This window comes from Pseudophryne corroboree, chromosome 5, assembly GCF_028390025.1.
Source record: "Pseudophryne corroboree isolate aPseCor3 chromosome 5, aPseCor3.hap2, whole genome shotgun sequence".
NCBI lineage: Eukaryota > Metazoa > Chordata > Amphibia > Anura > Myobatrachidae > Pseudophryne > Pseudophryne corroboree.
In genome coordinates, this window is record NC_086448.1 from 338,583,509 (window position 1) to 338,598,550 (window position 15,042).

General features: G+C 44.6%; 1 protein-coding gene across 6 annotated transcripts in view; it reads left to right on the plus strand.

The window, feature by feature from the left end:
- The window catches only part of PDE1C (phosphodiesterase 1C), a 1,445,089-nt gene that overhangs the window by 1,268,926 nt on the left and 161,121 nt on the right, over window positions 1-15,042 (plus strand). For all 6 annotated transcript variants that reach the window (XM_063922562.1, XM_063922563.1, XM_063922564.1 and 3 more), the window contains one exon: window positions 6,196-6,277. In XM_063922562.1, coding sequence (XP_063778632.1) covers window positions 6,196-6,277 — 82 coding nt within the window. The remainder of the gene's footprint in view (window positions 1-6,195; window positions 6,278-15,042) is intronic.

The following is a 15,042-nucleotide window of genomic DNA, read 5'->3' on the forward strand; positions in this document are numbered from 1 at the left end:
AAGAGGAAGAAGCAGGGATCGCTGAAGACCCAGTTTCCAGAGGGGGAGAAGGTAAGTATTAATGAATTGCTACATACTGTAAAAGAAAAAAAAAAACAAGATAAAAGAATGCGAAGTTTACACACTAATGTTTATACCCTAAACATCCTATTCTTTCATGAATAAACCCCTTAGGTCCAGTCTCAGAGTTATCTAAAAACAGCAGAACATACCTTGACCTAGGTGGGAGCCTTGACTAACTGGTGATCTGGCATGGGATAATATGATGTGCCTTGCAAGTTATTTGTGTGTTTGTACTGGATCAATTTAATTAACAGGGTATATTTACATATTTGCCGATATTGAAGCTGTCCCTTCTAGGATGGGGCAGTCAGGTGGAAGGTGCCAGGGTGTGGTGATGTCAGGTGGGACTTTACCGACTCTGTAAAGTTGGGGTGGATCACGATGACAAGATTTAGCAATGAAGCATCCCAGTGAGGGGAAACTGTAGCATGGGTGTCATACTTGCTGACTTTAAGGCTGCCCCTTATGGAAGATCGCAGGAAGGTAGGAGGTTCCAGGGGTGTCATTGTGTCCCTAAACTCCACTATAAAAAGTAATGATTCCTGGCATTGAAAAGCAGGGGTAGGGTCACGATGATGCATTTAGCACAAATCACATCAACAAGCCTTCTGTACCGCCCACTTCTCTTGGGATGTGGTGGGCAGCAGATGGCAACAAGAGACTTGCCTATACCTTCTGGAGTCCAGGAGAGCCACCCATGATTTGTGAGTCTCTCGGATGTTCTGGTAGGGTAGGTAAGTATGTATATTTTTCATTGATCGCATTAGGGCCCCAGAAGGTACCATTCTTTATGATGATGATAAGCTATATTTTTAGGAGCTATTAACTAAAAAATATTGCTAAGACAGCAACTCCAACAGACATCTGTTATGTTGAAGAAGTGGGTGCTAACGTTAGAGATGTGTCCTCTTACATCTTTGCTCTGTGCGCTATAAGTTACGTTACACAGAACACATGAGTGCAGTATGACTCGGTAGCGCCGAGCATCTTATTTGCGGTGTTTCATTGTAATACAATGAGATGCACAAGCAGCTTCTGCTGATTAAAATGATATGCAGCATGTCTATATTCTGTGTGTGATGTATTTAGCATCACCGAGTCAGCTTCTGGGCATCAGTAAAACTTTTTTCTCTGTCTCCGGCTAATGCTGAGTTCTGACAGCAGTGCCACTGATATCACTGAGATTGTCCCTACTCTACTGCTATCCCAGGTCACAGAGGATTGGATGTCACACAGGGATATAAGATGAGTAGACACAATACAGAGCAGTATCAGAGATGAGAGTCGCGGAGAGTGAGAGAGAAACAGCTGAGATAGGTGGTGCAGTTAATGCTTGGGGATGTGCAGCAGTCTCTGATAGAGGAGGAGGTGCTCAGTTCCCTCTGTAGTCACTCGGTGGGGGCCTGGCCCAGCTGCTGAGGGGGGACAAAGAGTCCCTCTTTGCAATGTAAAACACTGCTTCACAGTGACGTGGATTTGGGATTTATTGAACTTCAGTGGTACTTAAACCATGTCATGTTTTCACCCTTACTAGAAAATCCACTATGGCGCTGAATCAGGTGAGCTCTCCCATTTGTGACTGTCTGCAGATGCTATTACAATGGGCCTAATTCAGACCTGATCGTAGCAGCAAATTTGTTAGCAGATGGGCAAAACCATTGGGTGATTCCGAGTTGATCGTAGCCCCCCCACCCCTGCAGAAGAGCCCACCCCCGCACGGTCCAGCCACGCACCCACGAAACGGTGGCTACACGCTGCCGTTCCGCCCCCCCCCCCCCTTCCCCGCCCAGCAACCGCCTCTGCCTGTCAATCAGGCAGAGGCCTTCGGCCGGCGCAGTTCTGACCCGATTGCACCGCTGCGATAAACTGCAGCGTGCGATCGGGTCAGAATGACCCCCCATGTGCACTACAGGAGGAGGGGGGGGGGGGCAGATATAACATGTGCAGATAAAGTTAGATTTGGGTGGGGTGCGTTAAAACTGAAATCTAAATTGCAGTGTAAAAATAAAACAGCCAGTATTTACCCTGCACAGAGACAAAATAACCCACCCAAATCTAACTCTCTCTGCACATGTTAAATCTGCCCTCTACCCCCCTGCAGTGCACATGGTTTTGCCCATCTGCTAACAAATTTGCTGCTACAATCAGGTCTGAATTAGGCCCTATGTCCTTTCAGTTTGTATGTCCATTCATCTGAATATGCTAGGATTGAGATGGCCAACCGTATGTGCTGAAATACTGATTGGTGTGTCTTTAGGTACTACCATCATTCACACCATAGAAACTTGCACCAGCCTTATGGCAGATGCAATGTCTCTGTCTGAGTATGGCCTCCTATGTGACTGGTTCAGCAACCACTTTCACTTACACTCTTGTGACAGTCCCATAGCTTGCCCATAAGACAGACTATCTCTGTGCGTGTGCCAAGATACCTCCCTGTTACTACCCGGGAGCAGGGTTGGTCTGGCCCACAGGGGCACAGGGAAACCCCCGGTGGGCCCCACTGCCCGGCCCTCCACCTTCTCTTCTAGGGATCAAGTTTCACAGTGTGCACTTAAATTATACATTATACATATGCTATCTTATACCGCACGGGACTATGGTGTATTTTCTACAGTGTATTGCTGTTATTAGTCTGATACATCATCATGCATGCACTAGCAGTATTTACTATATAGTAATCAAGGGACCTAGACCATGCACACTCTAATGGTTAGCCAAGCATCTGTGGTGGCTGGCCACACCCTCTGTGATGACTCGCCACACCCCCTTTGAAGACTGGACACACCCCTAATCATGAGCCCCTACCACTGCATTCCCCCGGTGGGCATTCATGCCCCAGTCCGACACTGCCCGTGAGCGCCCACAATATTTTCAACACGCTTCTTGTGTGCCTCTGAAATCACGACTGTGATTATGTGATTATGATTATGTACAGACACAATGGGGACGTACGCGTGGTACAACTTACACAGATGCACAGTAGCAAAAATCGCTGCACTTTGTCTGATATCTGTAGTGCATACAGCTCAGGACCTACGTCTCTTATAAATACTAGCACATTAACAACTTATAAACAGCTCATTTTATGTAGCAGCTGGTCAAGAAAAGTATTACTACAGTATGGTCATTGTTAAGCCCCACTCATCCCAAACTATGCCTATAACATTCCAACTGCCTCACACCATCAACCTGTGCCATTTAGACAAACATTTACTGCAAAACACACCTGCACTAATAGAATACTCATTGATATTGTTGTACGCTTAACCTGTGTAGATAACCCTGATACTTCATAGATGGTTTTCAGTTTTAATCTATCTAATTTTCAGATAGTTTTAAACTACTTGGCTCATTTGCAAATGGCATGAGAGTAAAGGTGGGTACACACGAGATGACTTGCAAACGATGCAATGTTGTCAACAGTTTCCGTTGTACTCCCTGGAACTCCCATACAAATGATATAGGGGGTCATTCCGAGTTGATCGCTCGCTCGCTAGTTTTAGCAGCAAACGCTATGCCGCCGCCCACTGGGGAGTGTATTTTAGCTTAGCAGAAGTGCTCTGCAAAAACAGTTTGTGCAGTTTCAGAGTAGCTCTGAACCTACTCACCGCTTGCGATCACTTCAGCCTATTCGTGTCCGGATTTGACGTCATACACCCGCCCAGCGAACGCCCAGCCACGCCTGCGTTTTTTCAGACACGCCTGTGTTTTTGCAAACACTCCCTGAAAACGGTCAGTTGACACCCAGAAACACCCTGTCAATCTTCTTGCAGCCGTCAGTGCGTAGAAAAACTTCGCTAGAACCTGAGCACAACCACAAAGGGCTTTGTACCCGTACGTCTCATGTGTGCATTGCGGGGCATACACATGTGCAGAAATGCCATTTTTTCACATGATCGCTGCGCTGCGAAAATCGTCAGCGAGCGATCTACTCGGAATGACCCCCATAGTGCATACACACTGTGCAGTCTTACAAAAGATATTGTCAGTGGCCACAACCCGGAGTACTGTATGCTGTTGTTAACAATATTTACAGATTTCTTCCTGCAAATTCAAAAGATCAGAAGACGCAACCAACAATGGTAACACGCATCAGCATCGTGATAGTGTGCACACACTGGACGATTTGTCATTCCGATCGATTTGAAAACAGGCAAATCATTCATAGTATCATCTTATGTCCGCTCACCATAAGATCTAGGGGAAATTTACTAAAGCGATTCTGATCGAGTTGAAATCGATTTTAATTGTTACATAGTTGCATAGTTTCTGAGGTTGAAAAAAAGACAATTTGTCAATCTAGTTCAACCTATTTGGGGGCTCCTACACTGTATTATTTTTAGGACTATTTTTATTAAAAAAAAAAATTATTATTATAGTGCGTGACCTGCCCACCATAACCCTGTATATCCTTATCCATTAGGAATTTATCTAGCCCAGTCTTAAAAGTATCAACCAAGTCCGCAATTACTACTCTATCTGGCAGGGAATTCCAAAGACGTATTGTCCTTACTGTGAAAAAAACTTTTACCTCTGTGTGCAAAATCTCCTCTCTTCTAACCTAAGCGGATGTCCACGTGTCCTCTGAGTTGATCTTACCAAAAACAGATCCCCCGCAAGCTCTGTGTATTGTCCCCTTATATATTTGTAAATGTTAATCATGTCCCCTCTTAATATCCTCTTTTTTGTGTAAACAGGCCTGGCCTCACAAGCCTTTCCTCATAATCCAGCAATTCCATTCCCCTAATCAGTTTGGTAGCCCTCCTCTGAACCTTTTCTAGTTCCACAATATCCTTTTTGTAGTATGATGCCCAAAATTGTGTACAGTATTCAAGATGTGGCCTTACTAGTGATTTATATAATGGGAGTATAACGCTGTCATCCCTTGCATTAATTCCGAGCTTTATGCATGCTAATACCTTGTTTGCCTTCTTTGCTTCAATCCTACTTTGGGTACTGCTACTAAGTTTGTTATCTATGTGAACACCCAAGTCTTTTTCCAGCACAGAAACCCCTAATTTTACCCCATTTAATATGTAGGTGGTATTTGTGTTCTTGCTACCAAAGTGCATTACCTTACACTTGTCTGTATTGAACCTCATTCCCCATTTTGTTGCCCATGCTTCAGTTTAAATAAGTTGTTCTGAAGAGACACAGCATCTCCCTCCTAATTTATTACTTTACACAGTTTGGTATCATCTGCAAAAATTGACACCATGCTCTCCAGACCTACTGGTAGATCATTTATGAAAATGTTGAATAATAGTGGTCCAAGTACAGACCCCTGTGGCACACCACTCAGTACTTCAGTCCAATTTGAAAAAGTTCCATTAACCACAACTCGTTGCTCCCTATTGTCTAACCAGTTTCTAACCCAAGTGCATAATGTGCTCCCTAGACCCAGTTCTTGTAACTTATGGATAAGTCTTATATGCGGTACTGTGTCGAAAGCTTTATCAAAGTCTAAAAAGATTACATCCACCTCCTTACCCTGATCTAAGTTCGTGTTAACTGATTCATAAAAGCCTAGTAAGTTTGTTTGACATGATCTATCCTTCACAAATCCATGTTGGTTCCTATTAATAACCTTATTGGCTTCAAGGAACTTCTATATACTATCCCTTATAATACCTTCCAGTACTTTCCCCACTACAGATGTAAGACTAACTGGTCTATAGTTACCTGGTTCAGATTTACTTCCCTTTTGAATATTGTGACTACTTTTGCTATACGCCAGTCAGTTTCAGAAATTTTTTCACGACACCCCTAGGCCAAAGGTTTATTATTTAGAAAAAAATATTAAATTAAGTAAACTGTGTTTACAGTATATGCCATCTGCAGGTTATGTGATGAGGGACAGGATTCACTTCTGTCTATCTGCATATGTTATGTTTGGAAGCCAACAGCACTGGTTTTTCCTATTACATTGACAATAAATAATTTGAAATGGTCATGGACCACCAACCAAGGGCACCCCTGCAAGTGCCCACCGGCACCTAATTTGGGAACTAGTACCCTAGACTCTAAATATAAGTAATAAAATAAATGACAGAAGTGAGTTTTGAGTGGTTTGCCTTTAAAGAATTTTATACAATCCATTATATAATGCATAATATTTTATTTTCCCAGGGTGACAAAGAAGCAGAACTTGGCCTTCCATTTTCTCCACTGTGCGATCGCAATTCAACAATGGTTGCTCAGTCCCAAATAGGTGAGAATGATTTTTTGTTGTTATTGCTATATAAGTTACGGTAAGAACATTAGAATACTGAAAATAATGCCTGCGTTCTGTCAGCAGCTTATTTTGTGATCAAGTATATGTATATAGTATAATGACATTGATGCACTAGCTATTTCTTCTCGTATAACAAATCCAGAGCCACTCTCTCCCCTTACTCAAGAAACATGGCTGAAAGGCAGTTTAATTAATCATGGAGTAAAGAAGAGTGAGACCAAATAATAAAATAAAAATTACTGTTATATATATTTTTAAAAAGTGAATCCGCCTCTATTTGTATATCCAGGCCACTAACTCCACCATTACTCTCCAGATTATAGCCATCTTTTATAGAAAATATTATTTAAAATGCCATTGGTCGCTTTTACCCCTATTCCGATAGACATACCTTTTTTTTAAATAGCATCTTACCCATGCTAAATACTTAGGGGTTAGCTGACACCCTATACTGCTAAGGGAGTGTCATTTATCAGTCAACAGTGACAATTATATAGTGCTTTTTACACACATATGTGGCGTCATACTACTATTGCTCCTAGATAGATAGATTGATTGATTTTTGCAAACATTTTTGTATGTCATGTTTTAAGGTTCAATATTTGGTCTGTCCATATCACCAGAGGCTGGATGGGCCATACACCTACAGATTAGCTTTCCAACCATCCAGCTACTATAGTTGGCTGGATGGAACAAATTTTGGCAATGTATGGGAGGGAGCAAATGACAATTGACCATTTGCTCCAAAATATTAGTAAATGGTCTAAAATGGTCACTCACACAAATTGTTTAACTCAAAAAGATTTAGCCTTTGAGTGACGGGTTCCATCTTTTTCCACAGTTTGGGAGCAAATGGTTGATGTAATTTGCTCCCATAAAATACCAGATTTTCGTCCTAAGCAGTGTTATTTAGAGATAATAAGTTGGTCAGAGATAACCTTCAGATGTATCGCCAGCTTTAGAGTGAATGCTGATTAGTCATACTATTCCTGAAAACCTACCAAATAAGAAGCCTGGGCATTTTATTTTAATAAATCAAAATATACTAGCTGCAAAAGCTGTTGTTATGTTGGACAGTTTGGGCATTTAAGCCAATTACCCAAAAACCACAGGGTGTGTGCCTAAATCTAACACTAGGTTATTTACATGCATTTCTGATTATCCGATCACTGCTTCCCTATTGACCCATTTATTGCAGGGGGCATGACTGGATGAAGAGCCACATGGGTCTGGAGCCATATGGATGTGTACACTCCCTACACTATCAGCCCCAATGTCTCCCTAAATATGAATCACTAGAAAAATTGCATTTTGTTAAGAAAATAAAAATAAAATTGTAATGATTATATTTGTGTTCAGACTCTCCCTCAGTATGGAGGAGCAACTGCGCATAGTGTAGCACAGTGCTGTAGTGCAGTATTTTACAGTTACTTTTCAGAAGAAAGGAAATACTTGTTCCTTTCGAAAATGTTTATACATTGGCTCCATCTAGTGGAGACTATATACAAATGCATCAACAATACACTACTTTTTGAATTGTTTCATATTTTGATACTATTGTATAAATCACAGCTTAAAAGGGTTGTCCACCTTTTAACAACCTCACTCTCTATTAACGGGTTCACTACGGTATGCCGGCGGCCGGGCTCCCGGCGACCAGCATACCGGCGCCGGGAGCCTGACCGCCGGCTTACCGACAGTGTGGCGAGCGCAAATGAGCCCCTTGCGGGCTTGCTGCGCTCGCCACGCTACGGGCACGGTGGCTATGCGCGCCACGCTATTTTATTCTACCTCCAGGGGGGTCGTGGACCCCCACGAGGGAGAATAAGTGTCGGTATGCCGGCTGTCGAGATCCCTGCGCCGGTATACTGTGCGCCGGGATCCCGTCAGTCGGCATACTGAAGACCACCCCTATTAACTAGTTGGACTGTGTTCTAGGGTACTGTGAGCCACATAGCAAAAACCTGGCTCCGAGCATCACATAACACAGAAGATCTAGGTAGAGCCACACAATTACCACATAAAGTAGCATGTTACCTTGCAGCACCTTAAAGAAAAATAATCTAAAGTAAAATGCTTATATATATATATGTATGTATATATATATATATATATATATATATATATATACACAAAACAGTAGGCCCGGCACTCCATGAATATTCCAAAAAATGGGTTTGGTGCCCTCGCCACATGGGTAGATACAGAAGATTCCTGAAAAAAAAACTGAATACAGCTTGAAACGTCGAAAGAGGTTCCTGCCTATTTCTGTTTATTCATATGACAAGTGGTTGTGAGTGCCGCACAACTGCCTTCTGTATATATATATATATATATATATATATATATATATATATATATATATATATGTGTGTGTACTAGCTTGAGTACCCGGCGTTGCCCGGGATTTTAAGAATGTCTGTTTACACAGTGTCCCTGTGAAATTATCGATTTTTTTACAGTTTCTTATATAGCGCAGCACATTATGTATCTCCTGATGTACTCTGTGCTGCTGGAGGACCCTGCTACTTCCACTATATAACTGTCAGTGTGTGGGTTTGTGCTACATGCATTCCCCTCCTCTCTTTTTGCCACTGGCCCTGTCATTACTGACATATCATGCATGTCCTGATATAGTCTATGCTGCTGGCCCGCCCCTAGGGGTGCTAGCGGTGTGTTACTCCCACAGTGTTTGTTCCCAGAGTGTAAGTCACATGTGTAGCAAGTTTGGTGTAAATTGCTCCCGGCATTCCAGAGTTATGCTGTCTCCTGAAAAACTCTGTGCTGCTGCCTCACCCTCGGGGTGCTAGGGGTGTCTAACCCCCACAGAGTTTGTTCCCAGATTGTACGTCATACGTGTACCAAGTTTGTTGTAAATTGGTCCAGGCCTTCCACAGTTTTGCTGTCTGCTGACATACTCTGTGCTGCTGTCCCACCCCTAGTGGTGCTAGGGTTGTCAGTATTTGTTTCCAGAGTGTATGTCACATATGTATCAAGTTTGGTGTAAATTGCTACAGGCATTCCAGAGTTATGCAGTCTGCTGAAATACTCAGTGATGCTGTCTCACCCCTAGGGGTGCTAGGGGTGTCTTCCTCCCACAGTGTTTGTTCCCAGATTGTAAGGCATATGTGTACCAAGTTTTGAGTACATTGCTCCAGCAATTCTGGAGTTATGTTGTCTCCTGATATACTCTGTGCTGCTGTCTGCCCCCCTAGGGGTGATAGGGATTTCAAATTGTTTTAGTTGCCTCCGCCGTGTTTTAATTAGAGATGAGCGCCTGAAATTTTTCGGGTTTTGTGTTTTGGTTTTGGGTTCGGTTCCGCGGCCGTGTTTTGGGTTCGAACGCGTTTTGGCAAAACCTCACCGAATTTTTTTTGTCGGATTCGGGTGTGTTTTGGATTCGGGTGTTTTTTTCAAAAAACACTAAAAAACAGCTTAAATCATAGAATTTGGGGGTCATTTTTATCCCAAAGTATTATTAACCTCAAAAACCATAATTTACACTCATTTTCAGTCTATTCTGAATACCTCACACCTCACAATATTATTTTTAGTCCTAAAATTTGCACCGAGGTCGCTGTGTGAGTAAGATAAGCGACCCTAGTGGCCGACACAAACACCGGGCCCATCTAGGAGTGGCACTGCAGTGTCACGCAGGATGTCCCTTCCAAAAAACCCTCCCCAAACAGCACATGACGCAAAGAAAAAAAGAGGCGCAATGAGGTAGCTGTGTGAGTAAGATTAGCGACCCTAGTGGCCGACACAAACACCGGGCCCATCTAGGAGTGGCACTGCAGTGTCACGCAGGATGGCCCTTCCAAAAAACCCTCCCCAAACAGCACATGACGCAAAGAAAAAAAGAGGCGCAATGAGGTAGCTGTGTGAGTAAGATTAGCGACCCTAGTGGCCGACACAAACACCGGGCCCATCTAGGAGTGGCACTGCAGTGTCACGCAGGATGGCCCTTCCAAAAAACCCTCCCCAAACAGCACATGACGCAAAGAAAAAAAGAGGCGCAATGAGGTAGCTGTGTGAGTAAGATTAGCGACCCTAGTGGCCGACACAAACACCGGGCCCATCTAGGAGTGGCACTGCAGTGTCACGCAGGATGTCCCTTCCAAAAAACCCTCCCCAAACAGCACATGACGCAAAGAAAAAAAGAGGCGCAATGAGGTAGCTGACTGTGTGAGTAAGATTAGCGACCCTAGTGGCCGACACAAACACCGGGCCCATCTAGGAGTGGCACTGCAGTGTCACGCAGGATGTCCCTTCCAAAAAACCCTCCCCAATCAGCACATGATGCAAAGAAAAAGAAAAGAAAAAAGAGGTGCAAGATGGAATTGTCCTTGGGCCCTCCCACCCACCCTTATGTTGTATAAACAAAACAGGACATGCACACTTTAACCAACCCATCATTTCAGTGACAGGGTCTGCCACACGACTGTGACTGATATGACGGGTTGGTTTGGACCCCCCCCAAAAAAGAAGCAATTAATCTCTCCTTGCACAAACTGGCTCTACAGAGGCAAGATGTCCACCTCATCTTCACCCTCCGATATATCACCGTGTACATCCCCCTCCTCACAGATTATCAATTCGTCCCCACTGGAATCCACCATCTCAGCTCCCTGTGTACTTTGTGGAGGCAATTGCTGCTGGTCAATGTCTCCGCGGAGGAATTGATTATAATTCATTTTAATGAACATCATCTTCTCCACATTTTCTGGATGTAACCTCGTACGCCGATTGCTGACAAGGTGAGCGGCGGCACTAAACACTCTTTCGGAGTACACACTTGTGGGAGGGCAACTTAGGTAGAATAAAGCCAGTTTGTGCAAGGGCCTCCAAATTGCCTCTTTTTCCTGCCAGTATAAGTACGGACTGTGTGACGTGCCTACTTGGATGCGGTCACTCATATAATCCTCCACCATTCTATCAATGTTGAGAGAATCATATGCAGTGACAGTAGACGACATGTCCGTAATCGTTGTCAGGTCCTTCAGTCCGGACCAGATGTCAGCATCAGCAGTCGCTCCAGACTGCCCTGCATCACCGCCAGCGGGTGGGCTCGGAATTCTGAGCCTTTTCCTCGCACCCCCAGTTGCGGGAGAATGTGAAGGAGGAGATGTTGACAGGTCGCGTTCCGCTTGACTTGACAATTTTGTCACCAGCAGGTCTTTCAACCCCAGCAGACCTGTGTCTGCCGGAAAGAGAGATCCAAGGTAGGCTTTAAATCTAGGATCGAGCACGGTGGCCAAAATGTAGTGCTCTGATTTCAACAGATTGACCACCCGTGAATCCTTGTTAAGCGAATTAAGGGCTGCATCCACAAGTCCCACATGCCTAGCGGAATCGCTCCCTTTTAGCTCCTTCTTCAATGCCTCCAGCTTCTTCTGCAAAAGCCTGATGAGGGGAATGACCTGACTCAGGCTGGCAGTGTCTGAACTGACTTCACGTGTGGCAAGTTCAAAGGGCATCAGAACCTTGCACAACGTTGAAATCATTCTCCACTGCACTTGAGACAGGTGCATTCCACCTACTATATCGCGCTCAATTGTATAGGCTTGAATGGCCTTTTGCTGCTCCTCCAACCTCTGAAGCATATAGAGGGTTGAATTCCACCTCGTTACCACTTCTTGCTTCAGATGATGGCAGGGCAGGTTCAGTAGTTTTTGGTGGTGCTCCAGTCTTCTGTACGTGGTGCCTGTACGCCGAAAGTGTCCCGCAATTTTTCTGGCCACCGACAGCATCTCTTGCACGCCCCTGTCGTTTTTTAAAAAATTCTGCACCACCAAATTCAAGGTATGTGCAAAACATGGGACGTGCTGGAATTTGCCCATATTTAATGCACACACAATATTGCTGGCGTTGTCCGATGCCACAAATCCACAGGAGAGTCCAATTGGGGTAAGCCATTCCGCGATGATCTTCCTCAGTTGCCGTAAGAGGTTTTCAGCTGTGTGCGTATTCTGGAAAGCGGTGATACAAAGCGTAGCCTGCCTAGGAAAGAGTTGGCGTTTGCGAGATGCTGCTACTGGTGCCGCCGCTGCTGTTCTTGCGGCGGGAGTCCATACATCTACCCAGTGGGCTGTCACAGTCATATAGTCCTGACCCTGCCCTGCTCCACTTGTCCACATGTCCGTGGTTAAGTGGACATTGGGTACAACTGCATTTTTTAGGACACTGGTGAGTCTTTTTCTGACGTCCGTGTACATTCTCGGTATCGCCTGCCTAGAGAAGTGGAACCTAGATGGTATTTGGTAACGGGGGCACACTGCCTCAATAAATTGTCTAGTTCCCTGTGAACTAACGGCGGATACCGGACGCACGTCTAACACCAACATAGTTGTCAAGGACTCAGTTATCCGCTTTGCAGTAGGATGACTGCTGTGATATTTAATCTTCCTCGCAAAGGACTGTTGAACAGTCAATTGCTTACTGGAAGTAGTACAAGTGGGCTTACGACTTCCCCTCTGGGATGACCATCGACTCCCAGCGGCAACAACAGCAGCGCCAGCAGCAGTAGGCGTTACACGCAAGGATGCATCGGAGGAATCCCAGGCAGGAGAGGACTCGTCAGAATTGCCAGTGACATGGCCTGCAGGACTATTGGCATTCCTGGGGAAGGAGGAAATTGACACTGAGGGAGTTGGTGGGGTGGTTTGCGTGAGCTTGGTTACAAGAGGAAGGGATTTAGTGGTCAGTGGACTGCTTCCGCTGTCACCCAAAGTTTTTGAACTTGTCACTGACTTATTATGAATGCGCTGCAGGTGACGTATAAGGGAGGATGTTCCGAGGTGGTTAACGTCCTTACCCCTACTTATTACAGCTTGACAAAGGGAACACACGGCTTGACACCTGTTGTCCGCATTTCTGGTGAAATACCTCCACACCGAAGAGCTGATTTTTTTGGTATTTTCACCTGGCATGTCAACGGCCATATTCCTCCCACGGACAACAGGTGTCTCCCCGGGTGCCTGACTTAAACAAACCACCTCACCATCAGAATCCTCCTGGTCAATTTCCTCCCCAGCGCCAGCAACACCCATATCCTCCTCATCCTGGTGTACTTCAACACTGACATCTTCAATCTGACTATCAGGAACTGGACTGCGGGTGCTCCTTCCAGCACTTGCAGGGGGCGTGCAAATGGTGGAAGGCGCATGCTCTTCACGTCCAGTGTTGGGAAGGTCAGGCATCGCAACCGACACAATTGGACTCTCCTTGTGGATTTGGGATTTCGAAGAATGCACAGTTCTTTGCTGTGCTGCTTTTGCCAGCTTGAGTCTTTTCATTTTTCTAGCGAGAGGCTGAGTGCTTCCATCCTCATGTGAAGCTGAACCACTAGCCATGAACATAGGCCAGGGCCTCAGCCGTTCCTTGCCACTCCGTGTGGTAAATGGCATATTGGCAAGTTTACGCTTCTCCTCCGACAATTTTATTTTAGGTTTTGGAGTCCTTTTTTTACTGATATTTGGTGTTTTGGATTTGACATGCTCTGTACTATGACATTGGGCATCGGCCTTGGCAGACGACGTTGCTGGCATTTCATCGTCTCGGCCATGACTAGTGGCAGCAGCTTCAGCACGAGGTGGAAGTGGATCTTGATCTTTCCCTAATTTTGGAACCTCAACATTTTTGTTCTCCATATTTTAATAGGCACAACTAAAAGGCACCTCAGGTAAACAATGGAGATGGATGGATTGGATACTAGTATACAATTATGGACGGGCTGCCGAGTGCCGACACAGAGGTAGCCACAGCCGTGAACTACCGCACTGTACTGTGTCTGCTGCTAATATATAGACTGGTTGATAAAGAGATAGTATACTCGTAACTAGTATGTATGTATAAAGAAAGAAAAAAAAACCACGGTTAGGTGGTATATACAATTATGGACGGGCTGCCGAGTGCCGACACAGAGGTAGCCACAGCCGTGAACTACCGCACTGTACTGTGTCTGCTGCTAATATATAGACTGGTTGATAAAGAGATAGTATACTCGTAACTAGTATGTATGTATAAAGAAAGAAAAAAAAACCACGGTTAGGTGGTATATACAATTATGGACGGGCTGCCGAGTGCCGACACAGAGGTAGCCACAGCCGTGAACTACCGCACTGTACTGTGTCTGCTGCTAATATAGACTGGTTGATAAAGAGATAGTATACTCGTAACTAGTATGTATGTATAAAGAAAGAAAAAAAAACCACGGTTAGGTGGTATATACAATTATGGACGGGCTGCCGAGTGCCGACACAGAGGTAGCCACAGCCGTGAACTACCGCACTGTACTGTGTCTGCTGCTAATATATAGACTGGTTGATAAAGAGATAGTATACTCGTAACTAGTATGTATGTATAAAGAAAAAAAAAAAAACCACGGTTAGGTGGTATATACAATTATGGACGGGCTGCCGAGTGCCGACACAGAGGTAGCCACAGCCGTGAACTACCGCACTGTACTGTGTCTGCTGCTAATATAGACTGGTTGATAAAGAGATAGTATACTCGTAACTAGTATGTATGTATAAAGAAAGAAAAAAAAACCACGGTTAGGTGGTATATACAATTATGGACGGGCTGCCGAGTGCCGACACAGAGGTAGCCACAGCCGTGAACTACCGCACTGTACTGTGTCAGCTGCTAATATATAGACTGGTTGATAAAGAGATAGTATACTCGTAACTAGTATGTATGTATAAAGAAAGAAAAAAAAACCACGGTTAGGTGGTATATAC